General features: G+C 40.4%; 1 protein-coding gene across 1 annotated transcript in view; it reads left to right on the forward strand.

Moving 5' to 3' along the window:
• The window catches only part of LOC121948923 (ATP-binding cassette sub-family C member 4-like), a 56,048-nt gene that overhangs the window by 2,722 nt on the left and 35,446 nt on the right, over positions 1 to 17,880 (forward strand). The window contains exons 3-19 of the mRNA XM_042494463.1: positions 1,479 to 1,599; positions 1,716 to 1,940; positions 2,020 to 2,109; positions 2,215 to 2,378; positions 3,850 to 3,975; positions 4,152 to 4,401; positions 4,494 to 4,601; positions 4,830 to 4,919; positions 7,825 to 8,016; positions 8,143 to 8,237; positions 8,325 to 8,411; positions 8,541 to 8,637; positions 10,234 to 10,452; positions 10,658 to 10,786; positions 10,953 to 10,990; positions 11,276 to 11,370; positions 11,805 to 11,951. Coding sequence (XP_042350397.1) covers positions 1,479 to 1,599; positions 1,716 to 1,940; positions 2,020 to 2,109; positions 2,215 to 2,378; positions 3,850 to 3,975; positions 4,152 to 4,401; positions 4,494 to 4,601; positions 4,830 to 4,919; positions 7,825 to 8,016; positions 8,143 to 8,237; positions 8,325 to 8,411; positions 8,541 to 8,637; positions 10,234 to 10,452; positions 10,658 to 10,786; positions 10,953 to 10,990; positions 11,276 to 11,370; positions 11,805 to 11,951 — 2,273 coding nt within the window. The remainder of the gene's footprint in view (positions 1 to 1,478; positions 1,600 to 1,715; positions 1,941 to 2,019; positions 2,110 to 2,214; positions 2,379 to 3,849; positions 3,976 to 4,151; positions 4,402 to 4,493; positions 4,602 to 4,829; positions 4,920 to 7,824; positions 8,017 to 8,142; positions 8,238 to 8,324; positions 8,412 to 8,540; positions 8,638 to 10,233; positions 10,453 to 10,657; positions 10,787 to 10,952; positions 10,991 to 11,275; positions 11,371 to 11,804; positions 11,952 to 17,880) is intronic.

Raw genomic sequence — 17,880 nt, forward strand, 5'->3', positions numbered from 1 at the left:
CATTTTGGGACAATTTTAACTATCAGTACTGGACTATAAGTTGCCCAGTTAAGTGCCATGATGGGCATCCCTGCTCTGGACAGATGATACTCTTTTCTGGCCTTACTGAATTATAATCATTATGTACTTTAGCAATTCACAGCTGAGTGTGATGTCAGTACCTCCCCCATTCAGGGCGAGAAAGAGGTCGCCTGTACCATCTAGTAAAGGGGTGTTCAAAGACCACAGCTAAGGCTAATGATGGATGATGACACACACAGGTTTCTATTACACTTTGATAGTAAAAGAGATCAACTTAGCAGCGCTCTTTTTCATAATTCAGGTGCAAATTCAGTACAATGTAATGCAAAAGCCCAAATTAAAGTCTTGTCATTATTATTTTTTCATTATGATGCAATGCTATCAATAAATTACTATTCCTTAGCAAATAAGCTATCGTGCAGAAATATGTAAGTAGACAACCACACACTAAAATCTGCAGTAGGACAAGATGCATACTTAGTTATTGTTGAAAAATCTTGTACTCTTGATGAACCGAGGAACGATAAAGTAAGCTCGATGAATAATAAAAACTTGATGAATAATTAAAGTGAAGGAGTAGTGAAATAAACTCAGTAAGCAGTGAAATAGCTTGGTGAGCCTCAGTTGTCCTCACTCAAATATGTGTTTATTACATATCTGATAGTGACAGGAGAATCACTTATCTTTAAGCAGTGCATTTCACATGTCACACAGCTGTGCCTATCAGTGTAGTCAAAACATCTACAAAGTCTTGCCCTTGCAGTATCTTAACACAGAGACTTACTGGAGACAGCGAAAGACCCTAAGGTCCTCATGACATTACTGAATCCTACCACTCCATGAAATAATTATTTTCTACAACAGTTATCATCCTTTAAAAATATGTTATCGCTTCCTCCAGAGTCTATGAACAGAACTGCTTTCATAGCAGTGGTCTGTTATTAATAGCAGTGGTCTGATATTCAGAAATAACACACCAAAGAAAGCTGAAATTAGGATCAAGTATTCAAAAAAGTCATATAGATGCTGCAGGACTTAATCCTAAAACCTGGAAATGAGTTGGTATTTTGCTCTTCTGGTCCCCTTTTTTCAAAGTCAGTGGGTTTTTTAAATTGGGTTTTAAACAGATGACTTAAATAAGGTCTGTGGTTAACACAAGCTTTAAAGATTTTCATGTTTTGTTCTACGACATAAAATATGTCAATAAATACCTCAATCATGAATTTTGATGGTTCTACCTGTCTTTAAAAAGGCGGTTGCCAACATGTGGCTAAATTGCCACATTGTGTATTTCCTGCAATGATCCAAAATCCATTGGAAAAATCCCATTAGCTATTTGTCAATAGCGAAGCTAACCTCGGGGTTGGCCTACAAATAAATGTGATCCCTGCAGCACTCAATAATAATGTAGATCACTGACTTGGAGTAACCATTGCTTTTCTTTTCTCTTGTCGAAGGTACTGGGACAGAGAGCTTCAACAGGCAGTAAAAGATCTGCGCCCGCCCAGACTTGCCAAAGCTCTCATTCAGTGCTATTGGCGATCATATGCACTCTTTGGAATACACATCTTTTTACAGGTACAGTGAAATCTCACAGTAAAACCAAACAACTACAGAAAACGATGCTTTAAGACTTATTATTCTTTTCAATGCAGGACACCCTAACATCAGCTTTACATCTGTTTTTCTATCAGGAAATTGTTAAAGTCACTCAGCCTTTGCTACTTGGGAAGATGATTGAGTACTTTGAGAATTATGACCCTACCAACACAGCTGCAGTCTATGAGGCCTACAGCTATGCTGCAGGCATCTCCCTGTCAACAGTCAGCCTGGCTGCCCTTCACCATCTCTACTTCTACCACGTCCAGCGAGCAGGCATGAAGATTCGTGTGGCCATGTGCCACATGATCTATCGGAAGGTCAGTCATTGTGAGACACGTATGTACTAATGTAATTTTCTCCTGGTTTGTGTTGATTTAACACCTTTGTTCTGCAAAGGCTCTTTGTCTCGATAGCAAAGCATTTGCCAAAACTACCACAGGACAAATTGTGAACCTCTTATCCAATGATGTGAACAAATTTGATGAGGTAATTATCATAAAGCATTTCACGCGTATATCTTAGATATATAGATATTTTACATGTTACTTTCAAAAATTGAGTTATTCATTCCTCTTCATTGTTTTATTACAGGTAACCTTATATCTGCACTTTTTGTGGATTAGTCCTCTACAAGCAGCAACTGTGATGTTATTGTTGATGTATGTGATTGGCCCATCATGCTTTGCGGGAATGGCTGTCTTCTTCATCCTGATACCAGTACAGTCTATGTTCGGACACTTGTTCTCTACTCTCAGGTTTGAAGTTATTTGCCAGGTTGATCAAATATAGAAACAATAATTTTCTCTACTTTAAAGGTCAAGTGTGTAGGATATAGGGGGTTATATTTGCAGAAATAGAACATAATATAATAAGCATGTTTCTTTTGTGTATAATCACCAGAAAAAAAGACTTACTGAGTTTTCAATACCTGAGATTGAGCCGTTCAACCCTCCATATGGAGTGGGTCACTGCGATGTTTCTACAGTAGCCCAGAGCAGACAAACTAAACACTGGCTCTAAATAGAGTTATTCATGTTTCCATGGCAGCCACTCTAGTTAGCAGCCAAGTTTTTAACGTTAAACTACTATGTTCAGTGTTTTAACAGATTCAGTTAACTTGTCTGTTTGTTTTGGAGAGGAAAAGACCTCTGCGAATAATTTGGCTCTTGGTAAAAACCTTTTGAATGTCTGGATCTTAAGTTATCAGAGAAAAAAGATGAGCACAAATAGGGAGGTGCTAGGCTAGCATCATGTCTGCTATGAGTCAAACAGTATCGAAGAAACACTGATCTGTGGCTCAAAGCTGTGTAACTCATTATTGTAACCCGTTTTAATCAATGGGTTTGTTTATTTTGGAGTGGAAGAGATTTCTGCAGATAATTTGGCTCCCATGAAAAACCTTAATGTCTGTTCAAGCAGTAAAATGAAGCCAATGCAGTTCTTTGAATAGCCACTTGAGGCTGGCTCAAAAAACAGACCCCCACAGACCCCCATGCTAAAAGGCCTAACTTTACAGCAGAAATAAACATGTTTACAGCCTGGTTCAAAAAATGGCATTGGTCTCTATTGCTAATTTTAGCATATGATAGATTTATGATAATGGGCTTTATAAATAAAATTAAGTTGACTTGAATTGACGTGACAACTTAAAGGCATGAATTTCTTTATAATGCACTAACTTACATTTTATCAAGGCCCTAAATTATGCCAACTTGAGGCACTTTGATTGACAGGCTGTCTGTGGGGTGCACAGTCTTTGAGTTAGAGCGACCTCTCGCTCCTCTACAGCAAACATGGTCACTTCTTGCCCCAAAGAATGAATGGTGACGACCAAAATGCTAAACTCGAGCAATGGATGACGTGGTAGCTCCATGCATTACTTAATACAGTCTCTGGTCTGGATCAGAAATAAGCTGAGCTCATATTAGCAGCTGCTGGGCTTGTGGCCTGTCTGCGAGAAGCTGATCAGCATTTTGACTATGAAACTGCTTATTGAGCGTGTTAGCAGTTAAAATAATTTGGTTTGTTTGTTTTGGAGAGGAGGAAACCTCTGTGGATAGTTTGGTTCCTGGTAAAAACCTCCTGACCAATGAACACTGAATGCAATCTGCAGTCCTCACCACTAGATGCCACTAAATCCTACACACTTTTCCTTTAAGTTTACGCAATTTGTGGCATTGAAGCCATTTATTTATTGTTTGTATCTTGTTGTATCTATTATTTCAGGGATGAAACTGCAGTCCTAACAGATGACAGAATACGGACAATGAATGAAGTCATATCTGGGATCCGTGTCATAAAGATGTATGGGTGGGAGAAGCCTTTCGCAGCATTGGTCAATGAGGTCAGAAGGTACACCAAAAACTAAACTACCTTCCCTTTTACCAAAAACTAAATGAAATCTATTATGTTTTTGTAATATCTTCTTAATCAACAAGCATACAGTTTATATAAAAAATAAACAAAAAATGATAATGATAATGTACGTCGAGCAGCGTTCACTGACGTCATTTCTTGTTATTGTACAGAATGGAAATCTCCAAGGTCATGAAAAGCTCCTACCTGCGCGGCCTGAACATGGCATCTTTCTTTGTGGCCAGCAAGATCATCGTCTTCATCACCGTCTGTGTCTATGTACTGTCAGGAAACCAGTTGTCAGCCAGCAAAGTGTTCATGGCGGTTACCCTCTATGGCGCTGTCAGACTCACCATCACGCTCTTCTTTCCTTATGCCATAGAGAAGCTCTCTGAGGCTCTCATCAGCATTAGGAGGATCCAAGTAAATACATCACAGACAGAGGACATATTTATACCCAGCGTGTGCTTATTACTGTCTGAGGAAACTGAAACTCTGTATTTGATTCTTCTAAGAATTTTCTTCTGCTGGATGAAGTCGCTCCTCAGCATCTGGGGCTTCCTGTGGCAGAGAAGAGGGACTGTATGGTGAAGATTCAGGATTTGATATGCTACTGGGATAAGGTGAGAATTAATGTGGGCAGCGTGTCTCTCCTTTCTATCTGTACAACTCTCACATGCAACAATCCTTACACCCCTTGAAGGTCAAAGGATAGAGAGTGTCGCTACACAGATTGTAAAGCCTCTGGGACAAACTTGTGATTTTGAGCTATATCAGTAAACCCAACATTTTTAGGCTCACTGAATATTGACTACATGACAGTGTTTCAGCTCATTTATTTTTTCTTACAGATGCTGGAGGCTCCGACTTTACAGAATTTGTCTTTCACAGTGAGGCCAGAGCAGCTGCTGGCAGTAATTGGACCAGTTGGGGCTGGAAAGGTCAGATCTGGTTCATGGTCTCGGGTTTATAGTAATGTACACACACAATGATAAACCCAAGACTTGTTAAGTGACTCAAAATCATTAATAATATTATCAATTGTAGCATTAGAGCATTGAGTCAGCACTGAGGTTTTACTTTTTTTTTTTTTTTACCAGCAGGTGAATGCCATATAAAATGTCACAAAGGCCTTTAGATTTGACTGACACAGAGTCATCCCAATGTTCCCTGGGTCCTTTGTTCCCAAGGGCCTAGTCTATCCTTGTGTTGAGTTTTGAGCAGACACTACCCTTTTTCCACACTCGTGCTGGCTTGGCTTGGTTTGGTTTGACTCGGCATGTCAGCCCAGCTCTGCAGGGCTTTGCATCTCCATAACAACAGGCCTACACGCTTGAAAGTGTGTCTTTAACTGATGACGGCTTATGTTGAGTGATGATGTTTAAAAGCAGCAGGCTGATCCATGGCCTAAGAACCCGTTTTTTTTTTTCTTCTTTTGCTGTAAGTGTTTTTCCATCACATAGCATGACAGGTAAAGTTTGCAGAGGTGTAGTAAGAGCCTGTTGTCTGCAGCTCTTCATCTGACATCTCACTGTGGCTGTTTCTTCTTGATCTCTCCTTTCTGCGACATAAGTGGACTCGATTTTATTGAATAAAAGCTGCTAACAAATGATAAACACATTTTATTTCTTATGGATGGTTATTTTGTTATACAAAGGCTTTTATCGTGAAGCATAAAAATAAGGAAATGTTAGGTTTTCATCAGCAGTAACTTAACAGGACTCCTATATGACTGACAGTGAACATGAAACAGTAAAATAAAACGGAAATCTAAAGTAAAAATAAGACATTGGAGAGAAACTGAAGTCTAAACCACAGAGATTCAGTTAGATGCTACAGAAAACTGAGAGCTGAACACAGAGACTTTCGGAAAATGTCTTTCTCGCTGGTTTCCTGCACAAACACGTCAGCTGAGTCGCACAACGCACACTTATCTCAGGGGGAGAAGGGGGGTGGTCAGCGCTTGGCTCCTGAAAATGTGATGTCGCTACCACCTGCTTGGAGGCGGTCGGGTATGCTTTGGCCTTACTCCAGTCAAGGTCCATCTTTGGCGCATCTTAACTGAAAAGACAAGTTGGCTCTGTATGGTTTGACTCGCCGTGGCCAAAAGTGGTAATGGAAAGAGGGTACATGTCTCTTGATTTAAACAAACATTGTAGGTTAGGTGTAGGCTATTTTTGCAGTTCAAATCTCAAAAAAACAAATCCAGATGGGTGTTACAAATAGAATTTATGTGGTAAAAATTTGTTCAGCCACTATGGAGATATCATTGACCAAACTTATGAAAACTGACTTGCCTGCGACTTTGAGGGCATAGGTTTCAAAGAGTATAACATCAGTAGGCTGTAAGCTGTAGGTGGGTTATTTCAATATACTGGCACAAAGAAACACTGAACTTTTGACCCAGAAAAACATTGCTGAGAACATTAAAACCTTTGACAGATCTACTTAACTGGTCATAATAAGAGGATGTTGAGCTGAGCTGATATTGAGCTGGGGATTATATGACCCGAAAAATTTGATTAGTTCTCAAACAGTTAAATTATAACTGCCGAGTCAATCACGTGATGCCACCGGGCCCAAGAGACTTTTTTTTCCAATCAACTGATATTGTGAAAGAGATGTCTGTAAATCAATGTTTTTTTTTAGTGCCACAACCCCATTAGAATGACTCATTTTACTTTCATAATTTGATCCATTCGGTCCAGTAATGTCTTTAAGTCTTAAAGAGCTGCATGATTAAATCATTTTCTCGTTTGCGCACAAACATATTCATTCATAGGAATGAATGCGGCCCCACCTTCAACACTGTATCCAGTGCCTCTTTTACAGCCATGCACAATAAAGGCAAAATAATTCAATGTTCAGGAAATGCCAAGAATCCTTTGTTTTACCATAAATTAACCCTGTTGTTGTATGACAGTAGTGCTAGTGCTTTGGTTGACTGAAATGACACTTATTAATGAGAAATTCCTATTACTTGTGTTTGATGAGAAAATTGATATCTTTCTTGTGTTTGTGTGGTAGGTATGAAGCTAGCACTTGGACACAATTGCATCTGATTTATGGTTGGGCGCCTGACACTTTTGAAAAGTGTAGCTTAACAGAAATTAAATTATTAAATTGACCGGCTGCTGTCCTCTCGGTTCCCCATGAGCTGCTGCTGACATATGGCTGCTCTTGGGGACAGAGGTCGGAGTCGGAGTGGATTTAAATCTGCCATTCCCATGTTATAAGTGCTATGTCGGAGGCAACTGGACTTGATTGAGTTTCTTGAAGATGTTTGATTTCTCAAACAAGAGGCTTCTTCAGTTCTGAAGTGAAGAACTGAAGAAACTTCTCGGATAAGAGGTGAAACATCTTCAAGATATTCGGGGAAGTTCAGTTGCCAATGATATAGTACTTATTATTACCTGGATGATTGAGAATCTTCACCTGCTGTTTCTATCGTGTCAATAGTAGCACTACCAATCACATTGCGCGACAAAATATGATGTTGTACGCGTCTTAAAATAATTAAGGTGTGCAACATGAAAGCAAAGAGCCAAATGACACAATTTTGTATCAAAAAAAGTAATTACTATTCAGCTTTACTTTTCGAAAGTGCTGAGGACCAAATGATAAATTAGCCAGTAGCTTTGTTTGGCTTAGTTCATCTTAGCTTAGCTTAGTATAAAGACTGGCAGAAGGGGGGACTTTGGTGTGTTTTGATTGCCTCCTTGATTTAGGTCTATAGTGGTATCGATCTCTTCATCTTACTCTTGGCAAGAAAATGATATGAAACGCATTTCTTTATCAAAATTGTTTTTTAAATTCTAGTTTTTGTTTTGTGTTTATGCCTGTCAGTCCTCGCTCCTCAATGCCATCCTGGGAGAACTGAGTCAGGAAAGTGGTTTGGTCAAGGTCAAAGGAGAGCTGACGTACACGTCTCAGCAGCCCTGGATTTTACCTGGTACGATTCGAAGCAACATCCTTTTTGGCAAAGAGCTCAACCCCCAGAAGTATGATCGAGTTCTGAGAGCCTGCGCCCTCAAGAGAGTGAGAATCACTGTTGATGTCGCCCCGCGACATTTTCATACTCTGTAGTCTAGCTATTAGAAAAGTTTGTAGTGAGTCCAGTGTGATGTGAATGACTGGTAATGGTTGCATTTTGGCTCGGTTTAGGACATGGAGCTGTTGCCAGGTGGTGACTTGGCAATGGTCGGGGACAGAGGGTCAAACCTCAGTGGAGGACAGAAAGCAAGGGTCAGCTTGGCAAGGTGTGCTGGATAACTATGCAACAATGCACATATTTATTTGGTATCAGTGACAGAGATAACCTCCATACAGTATATGTGTGTTTTTAGAGCAGCATATCAGGATGCAGACATCTACTTGCTGGATGATCCTCTCAGTGCTGTGGATGCTGAGGTGGGAAGGCACCTCTTTGAAGAGTAAGTCTATAAGCATCTCCCCATTGTTTCCCTTGGAGATATCCAGTCAAATGTACTTACCAGTTAATCGAGGTGATGAAAATATGTTTGCAGTTTTTCTATGTATGCATCATTTTCTTTTTTCGTCAGGTGCATTTGTGGACTTCTGAAGAAGAAGCCTCGTATCCTGGTTACTCATCAGCTACAGTATCTGAAGGCTGCAGATCAAATTGTCGTCTTAAAGCAGGTGTGTGTTTATTTTTGTATTTATAATGCATCAAGTAAGCCAATACAAGTGTTGCTCTTGTGCTGCATGTACTCTAAATATTTGCTTTTTAAATAGTTTTAATCATGATGTCTTATATTGTGTAAAATTCTGTTTACACAGTCTTGTAGCATCACTTTTATTGCATTTCTCAGCACAATAACTTTTCGGCAACATTACACCCGAATGTATCTTTTGAGCATCAAACACTCACCCCCTGTTGACCTTTAGGTTGCTTGATAAAGTGTGTAATTTAGCAGAAGGCATCAGCTTTAGCCAGCTTGGCTTCACATCGTTTACAGCGGATTCCAAAGATGACCCAGTTTCACGGCAAAAAGAAAACAGAGAGTGTATGTGCGTGTGCGTGTGCGCGTGTGCGCGTGTGTGCGTGTGCGTGTGCGTGTGTGTGTGTGTGTCCTACTCCTTTATTGGTCAAAACAGCTTTTTTCAAATAGAAGATGCAGAGTGACCTCTAACCAGGGCTATGACAGAGCAGACAACTGTATCTCTTATGTGTTAAAGCATAACTAACTGATATACAGGCAGCAGAATAACTAAAAAACAAGCTGACAATTGAATGATACAATTAATGTGTTAGCAAACAACTGCAAACAGTACTTACAGTATCATCTCACTGAACAGAGTGTCTAGCTGCTTGACAAGTAAATTAAAATAGTCACTGGCCTTTTAATAATAATAATGATGATAATAATAATAACAACAACAATTATAATAAACTTTATTTATAGAGCACTTTTCATTCAAGGAATGAAGCTCAAACCGACTCACAATTTAAAAAAAAGTAACACAACAAACAAGATTAGACAATCAAAAGACAGGCAACAAAACAGACACAGTGCTGAAAAACACAAATATTGTGACATTTAATCTGGGGTTGGCTTGTCATTTCACTTTTTCTGGCAATCGTATTTACAAACAGTAAGCGACAATCCTACATAGCATAGCTTTTAAAGAAGAAGTTCAACAGAAATATTCTCTTTGGTTTACTCACTATGAGTACCCCTTCCAAAATGCACAAACACATTTTAACGCTTTGATATATAATAGATTAATAATATTTATTATCAGCTTCTACCACAGGTTCGTTGAGCAAAAAAACAAAGCAAAAAAACTAAAAAGAACAAATCCCCAAAACACAATATAGTTTATATGCAATGGTAGCACGGGTAAAAAACAGGAAAAATGTTTAATTTCACTCAATAATGTTTTTAGTTTATTTTTACTCTTTACTTCACAGTAGGAGTGAGCCCAATGTTAGTAAGGCTGGGCTGCACCAACAAGAATTACTTCTTAAATCCAATTGAATCAAAGTGTAACCTTGAATTTTGCGACACCACACTGTAGAACCACCTTAAAACCCAGACACATTTGAGGAATTCCTATGTCAGGGTGGATTTGTTTAAAATAACTTGAAAGTAACATTTATAAGTAACAACCCACCCTTGTAAAAATGCTCTATTTATTGGTAAATCATGTCATGAACAGATGCTGAAATGTCCATGACTCTTTGTGTGAGTTCTTGTATTGTTCACTGCATCTCCTCTCTGTCACTGTCAGGGTCAGATGGTGGCACAGGGGACCTACAGCGAGCTGCAGGGCTCTGGACTTGACTTCACCTCCCTGCTTAAGGAGGAGGAGGGCCAGGAGGAGGAGAGGCAAGGAGCGACCCCCATCCCTGGGACTGTCTCCTGCTTCCCTCATACGCTCTCTGACAACTCCACGTCCTCTAGGTCCTCTCTCGCCTCCTCTCGGTACTCTTTGATAGAGGGAGCAGAGGTAGGTATATCTGAAACATTAAATTACTAAAACTTATTTGTAAAAAGCTGTTTCCATCAAGCTTTAAACAGCAATCTTATTTTGAGAAAAAGGCTTGTTGTGCATCATGTCAGACACTAGAGGGCAGAAGGTGCTCATATTTTCCTTGCAGCCTGATATGAAGTGTTGCCGGATGACTGGCATTGACACTAGTGTCTATCTGTAGGTAGTGCAGCCAGCGGAGGAGGAACGCTCAGAGGGAAACGTCGGCCTGCGTATGTATGTGAAGTATTTTAGGGCAGGCGCCAACTTCCTGGTCCTCTTGGTCCTCATTTTACTCAATGCCCTAGCACATGTGAGTCAGTTTCTTTCATTCATTTGCTGTGTTTTCTTTCAAATTGTGGAAAAATATAACACGTAATTTATCTTAAGTGATTTTTAGACAGAAATAAATGATGTAATAAATTGTCTTTGTTATGTTTATTTGTGACATTTAATTTTTTTTGCGTGTGTTCGCTCAGATCACATTTGTTCTCCAGGACTGGTGGCTCGCTTGCTGGTGAGATTTTGTTACTTTTACATCCTGTGAAAAACACGAATGCTTGAAGAAAAAAAAAAAAAGGAGAACAGCAGGTTTTGTGAGGCTGGAAATGGTTGATGATTTGATAGAAGACGACTGAACCAAACTGTTTTTCTTGGCATTATTTGTCACTTGTTGAAACTGACCTTGTGCTACAAGATAGGAGGAATGAGTTCTGTATAGTGCCTTGGTGCTGCAGCGTTCTTTCTTCATTGTGTTTATTTGTCCTTGTGGATTTTTGGTTCTTTTGTGGCTGACTCATAGGGCCTCTGAACGGAAGCACATCAATGTGACAGAGCACCTCAATGGCAGCTTCCCTCAGCAGCTGGACCTTGACCTGTACCTAGGTGTTTACGCAGGTGAAGCTCACTAAGCGCACATTGCTTTTTGTGTACTGTTGAGGCTCTGAATACGCCAGCCATTCAATGAACAGATCCACAGTTCTTTGGCTGTGGCCCAAGGCCTTCAAGGCCCAGTGTATGTGTACATGGGCCTCAGCTGTACAGGGAGATAGCAGTGCTTTTCTTGTTCTCTGCTGTTGGATTGCTCTGATTGTCTCCCTGTGACTCCTAGCCTCTTCACTCTTTCAGGCTTTGTACTCACAGTGATAGATCAGCATTCAAGACAAAAATAAATATAATTGAAGGGAAAAACTTAAGTGGAATATATCTGCTTTTTTTGTGCCATTCAGCATGCTTAATTATGGCACCTTGAATGCACAACTGACCTTGGAACAGGTACAAGGATGGCATTGTAATGTGCTGATGGATTTTTTTTCCTGTGCTTTTGTCAGGTTTAACAGCCACTTCAGTACTGTTTGGCTTCCTTCGCAGCCTCGTCTTCTTTAACGTCCTGGTGAACTCGGCCCAAACCCTGCACAACAGCATGTTTAACGCCATCCTCCGGACCCCGGTGCACTTCTTTGATATCAATCCAATTGGTAAGTGGCTCACCTCCTCATCAAGGTCTCATTTAGGGGACTTATAACTTATTTATGAGAGGTCAAGGTTGCATGGGAATGATGAGATGATTATGAGATGTGAACGTCCAGCGGGAGCTGCTGCAGCATAAGTTATTGTTCTAACATCTCGCCACTAGAGAGCAGACTGTTACTTACTTTGTCATGTTGCAAACCACTTTGCAAACACCCATATGCGTGCCCTTAAACTCCATAGTTTGTCATTACTGTTAAGTTCTATAGCATATAATAACTTGTGTTTTTAATTTTTAACACTTTTATATGAAAATTGTATTTTTTTGTATTGAAAGATTTCAATTTATTACCATTTTATTGAAATGTGTTTGGATTTTTTTTTCTCTAAGTAGAATTAATAACTGATAAATAATAATCATAGGATTTAATATGAACTATAAGATAAAGAGTCTACATTTAGTCACACAAGTTAAAATATTGTTTGTGGGATTTAACATAAACTGGCATCAAAAATTGACTGATGTAGTAAAGTGCAGTAACCAGAAGGCCAATTCAGTCAAAAAATCCCCTTGATATGACTTAATTTATAGCCATAATGTATTTAAAAGTGACTAAAGAGAGTGCTATCTTTTTTTATTGTGAGTTGGAACCAGAAGTAAACAATCATATTGAATAAAAGCTGTTTGCACTAGATCTTGGACAGTGTTGTGTTTGGACTACAGAGCTGTGCAAATACAGACATTGTTTGTCTTGTGCGCTGTATCAGAAATCTTCGATTATTTCATTAGCTTTGTAGGCTGTAGCTGCTGGGTCAATGGAGTGGGCAGATGGACACGATTTTAAAAGTGTGCAAACACTACAAATGCGTCTGACTTTACTCAGGGAGGACTGCTGGTTTTTCTTCCGGCGTGTTTTTGCACCACCTTTTTAAAACTATGAATACATTTTCAAGATTTGTTTTAGTCATTTGCAAAATGTTTTTATTTTATCTGTATGATTTTGCAGTATTAATTCAAAGATCTCCTTTTAATTAAATGAAGTAATGTCACTACAGTGTGCCATTCATCTTCAAAGTCAACTGTCAAGTGGCCCACTTTGATAACTTTAATTTTTCTGCAGCATTGTTCACCTGTCAGCAGGTAATTACTCAGCCTAATCTCTTCATAGTGACACGCATGTACAACACAATCAGCTCGGGTGGGAATTCTCAACAAGAAGGGAACTTGTATCTGTATAATGAGTCATAATAAGCTGCTAACACAAGTCTAAATATGATTTGAGGGTGTTCAGGAGCTTGCGGTTTCTCCTGGCATTAGCAGTGGGCGCAGCGACAAAGCTTTCCTTTGCAGAGCTGTGTTTGGAGCAAACACCAAAGGTCTTAATCTTTGGCTTTTGTTTTTACTGCTGCCGTTGTGTTGCGTATTGGACTACCTGACGGCTTATCTGGGTGTGCCTTGCTTGGTAATCTATGCACGGGAGGAGGACAAACACTTTGAATAATGTAATAATCTGTTTAATAGCGCAGCAAAGGAGAGGCTTAACAGACACTGCTATCTGATTGCTGTTGTGCTGCTATCAGTAACCATTGTGTGACCAGTCCAGTCATTACAGCTCGGCCTCCAGGCTGGCAAACAACACTGTGTGTCTGACTGGATTTATAGACAACTGTCCCGGAGAGTGAGTTTCTTTTGTCCTTTGTCCAGTCAAGTAGACTAAGTACGACATTTTCTAACAATATAAATAAGTTGCACTCATTTACTTTTTTTTTATTTGCTTCTCCTGTTTTTTTGATTCACTCACTGGAGTGAAACCGAACAGGACAAAGACGGCTGTTGAGCTCCGCCGCTTCTTTCTTAATGTTTTGCTTCTGTCTAAAACATTTTCTTCCCTTTTTCTATAATACCTGCCACTTCCATCACTGCTGCTTCCACATCCACCACTCTCATGCAATGAGGGTGAGCAATTTGTAACCGTGTTCTTAAGGATTTGACAACTGTTTACATGTGTAAGTGATAGGTGCGCTACTGCTGCTTAACAGGCCCCGCTGTTTGAAAGCCGTCCACGGAGTTAAAGGTTACCATTTCAAGCGTCGCTGCACAAAGGTCTTATTTGTTATTCTGTGAATGTGGTTTGTAACAATAGAGTACAGCGGTGGTGAATTATGATTGATGGAGAGGCTTTGTAGCTCTTCTGTATCAGCCACTGAATGCCATTTGAATCATGTCTGTGTTATCTTTTGTGCTGTGTAGGAATAGTTTCTAAGTTGGAGCTTTTGGTGATTAAATCCTTTTATATTTTGTAACGAATCTATTTGATAAGACGATATCTTGATGAAAACGTTCCGTATTTCCTTTACTACATGAATTTATATAACTTCATATATTCGTGTTGTTGCTCAATTTCAGCAATATGTACAGTCTTATTACAGCTGTTCATCCAAATGTGATCCAGTTAGAGCAGCACAGACAGCGGTGGATGTGTTGAGCTGATGTTGATCCCTGTAATTTAGTGTCATTGAGTGGGCTAATCCCCTCAGAGACTGCAGGCCAGGGCTCCAGCTCATCAGCACAGTCAAGGAGTGGAGTTTCAGTCAACACACACACACACGCACGCACACACTTCCACCGTCCCCCTCTCACATCGGTATAGTGGACCATCTCAGTGCTAGGTGTCACTCAGTCGCTGTTGACGCGGGGAACATTAGATCTTCTGTCGTCAGTGATGTGAGATTCTAATTGTGTCTACAGAGGCAATGTTTTTAATGTCTGTATTTCAGGTCTGGGATGCAAGAGTGTTAAGAGCGAAGTGGAGGAAGTACTGCAGAGAGGATGATGATATCGAGGTGTGTAAATTGAATGTGGAGATGGAGCCGTGTGTGTGTGTGCAGTGTGGCTGATAGGGCTCCCCCTCGCTCGGCACTTCCACTATTTAATTGCATGAAAGGGAAGCAGAGGAGATTGCAGGAGCCTGGCGGTGTGAGCGAAGAGAATGGATTTAGAATGTATTAGTATTGGCAGCAAGGCGCCGGCGGTGGGAGGCTGCCCCAGGCCCCGAGGCCCTTCATGGAAGTGCAGGTGAGCTGTGCCACCTCCAGCCTTGGCAGCCCCCCTCCCCAGTATTCCTTCATTATCGCACTTGCCTGACTGAAAGGCCCCTCCAACTGCACTGGGGCCCACACATGGAGCGGCTCGGAGTCGCCGCCTTATCTTGATGTTTACAGGGAACAGCGATTTGCCACACGCCCTGCTCTAGCCGGACCCCACTGTTCCACTTCTTTAAGTGTGATTGGGGGCCCTGCTCACCTAATATCTCCACCTAAGGGGCCACCTTAGTTGGGAGGGCTTGATATTTCCTGAGCCCTGAAAAAGTGGTGCAAATCACCCCTGGAGTCTTAAACCATGAGAAATTGTTTGATACTAATGCTGCTGATATCCTGAAACGTCTATACCCCTCTCGACACAATAGGTGATATTGTTGACAACCACCCATAGTGATTGAAGCCATTGTCCCATGCCGATCTTACCTCATAGGCATTTCCATGCAGTGAATGTCTTTGTGTAACTGCATCACTGTAATGTATCCCCTCTATAGTCTGCGCAGGATGGAGAAGGGTCTTTACTTCATCCCCTCTGAAACTCTCTGTTAACTGAGCCGCTTGTCAAACAGCTGATAGCTGACTGATGTTCTCTGCTCTAACACCCTCTAACCATGGTATGATGTAACCCAGAGAAACCTATCCTTTTCTTATTGGCATTGTTTGTCAGATATGCATGAATTTAGGTCATCTATGGCTTAGACAGTAAAATTACATAAAATATTATTGGATCTTCTGCAAACACACTTTGACAAGTACTCCCCCCATTCCCCAGACTAAAGCAGCGATATTCTCCACTAGTATAGTCGCAGCTCTACCCCCTTGCATGAACCCTCCCCTCGGGATGTCTGTATGCTAAAGGGGCACTCACACTGTGAATAAGATTAGTCTGCCTCCAAGTGTACAACATGCTTACGCCACTTGACTTTGAATCAGTACTGATTTGGAAGCATTGCTGGGTTGTTGCGGGGAATAATGCTCTGGCTGGGTTTATGCAATGGCTGTTATGGGGAGCCCGGCCTCGTCTGCATGCATGTTTTTAGGCGGGAGCGGCATTTTGGATAAAGCTGTAAGCTGCTTACGGCCGTGGAGAGAGGTGATTACAGGGCCCACCTCCGTAGGACTGACTGGGAGGCTGGGAGGCAACTTTTAGGTCAGTGGTGCCATGGCTCTGCCACGCCTCCGGAGTGCCATACCGCCACATTCTGCCAATGTGCCGCTCAGCCGCTCCCTCGCTCAGGCTTGTACCAAGTCCCACCTTGTTTCATGGCCCATTCTGTGAGGCTAGATAAACTCATCTGCATGCTTGAACGGGGTGGTACCCTAAACATATGTGTGCTGCTTTATTTACATGATAGATATTATTGTTTGCTTGGTGATGTGTCACAGTGAGAGACAATTGGTACATTATTAAACATTATGACAGCATTCTCGAAATGTTTTGACAAGACCGCACTTGTGGTTCCCAACTTGTGGGTCACGGGTCCATTCTAAATAGAATTACAGTGATTTTCCAGCACAGAGCTTTTATTTTGAATTGCCGTTTCCTGCTGTAGAGTTCTTTTCGTATATAACAGCTAATGCCTTGTTTTTGGAATGATTTGGCTTATTAGCATGCTGTACCTTTGCAGCGTTTTTGTCATTGGTCTTGGAGCAATTATATGAACATTTTTGGTTGCAGTGCTTTTTATTTAAGTTGTAAGTAATTGCACTTCATTTTATTTATGTTTTTAGTAGTTTAGATTTAAGTTTTAAGTAGTTGGACTTTGTTTTGGCAATAAGTTTTATTTCATTGTGTTTTAAGCCCAAGTGTTGTTAACATTTTGTGAAATCCAATTCAATATGTGTTGATTTATTTCACGAGAGGACCTTGAACCAGTGGTGGATGAAGTACCTGAGAGCCATACTTATACATACGCCAAAAAATACAGATTTATTTATTTCCAGAAGACGACTTTGGTAGAAGTAAAAGTCACCCATTAGAATATTACTTAAAAGTAAAAGTATTTAAGTATCTGATGTTTGCTGTACTTAAGAATCAAAAGTAATTTAATGATACTAAAAGTACTTAAGTATCAAAAGTAAAAGTACAATTAAATTATATGAACAAAAAAGCAAGTGTCAGAATTTTGAGAATTATTAAGTTTATTTGTTTTAAATATACACCACCTTAAAAATGGAGTGTCTTTTTTGACAACTACTTAAAGGCCCTTATGAACAAAATGCAATTTTTCCTTCCCTCCTATTTTCGTACTCGTCTGTTTGTCCATTTGTCTGTTCGTCCCTTCATCCCTTCCTCCTTCTTTCCCTGTTTTGTAGAATGTAACTAAAATGCACAGGGGACATGTAATGGAGTGAAAGTATACATTTTATTTAGGGAATGTAGTGAAGTAAAAGTGAAAGTTGACAGAAATATAAAAGCCCAAGCAAAGTACTGCAATACCTAAGTACTGTAACAAATGAATAGTACTCTGTTACATTACACCACTGCCTTGAACTATTAACTAAGGAGAAATCTGGACGCTGCGGCTCGACCAGTTGGGAACTACTGGACTAGACTACACACAACAGCTTGTTCATATCTTTCTTACGTGAGCCCAGCTCCTGTAGTGGCGACGCTGGCACTGCTCTGTCACTTTTTGTCTGCCTCTGTGAGTCTGAGGGCTTCCTTCAGGGACAGAGATAGAGAAAGCCTTTTCTGTCTTGCCTGCCTTTAGGTAGTGTAGTGTGGGGATTTGCTATCACTGACCCTGCAGTAAACAGTGTGTGAAAGCAGCTGGAGTGTAATCTTATGTGCTGTGGGATCAGAATAGGGGAGCAAAGTTACTAAAAGAGTCACAA

The sequence above is a fragment of the Plectropomus leopardus genome, chromosome 10, assembly GCF_008729295.1.
Source record: "Plectropomus leopardus isolate mb chromosome 10, YSFRI_Pleo_2.0, whole genome shotgun sequence".
NCBI lineage: Eukaryota > Metazoa > Chordata > Actinopteri > Perciformes > Serranidae > Plectropomus > Plectropomus leopardus.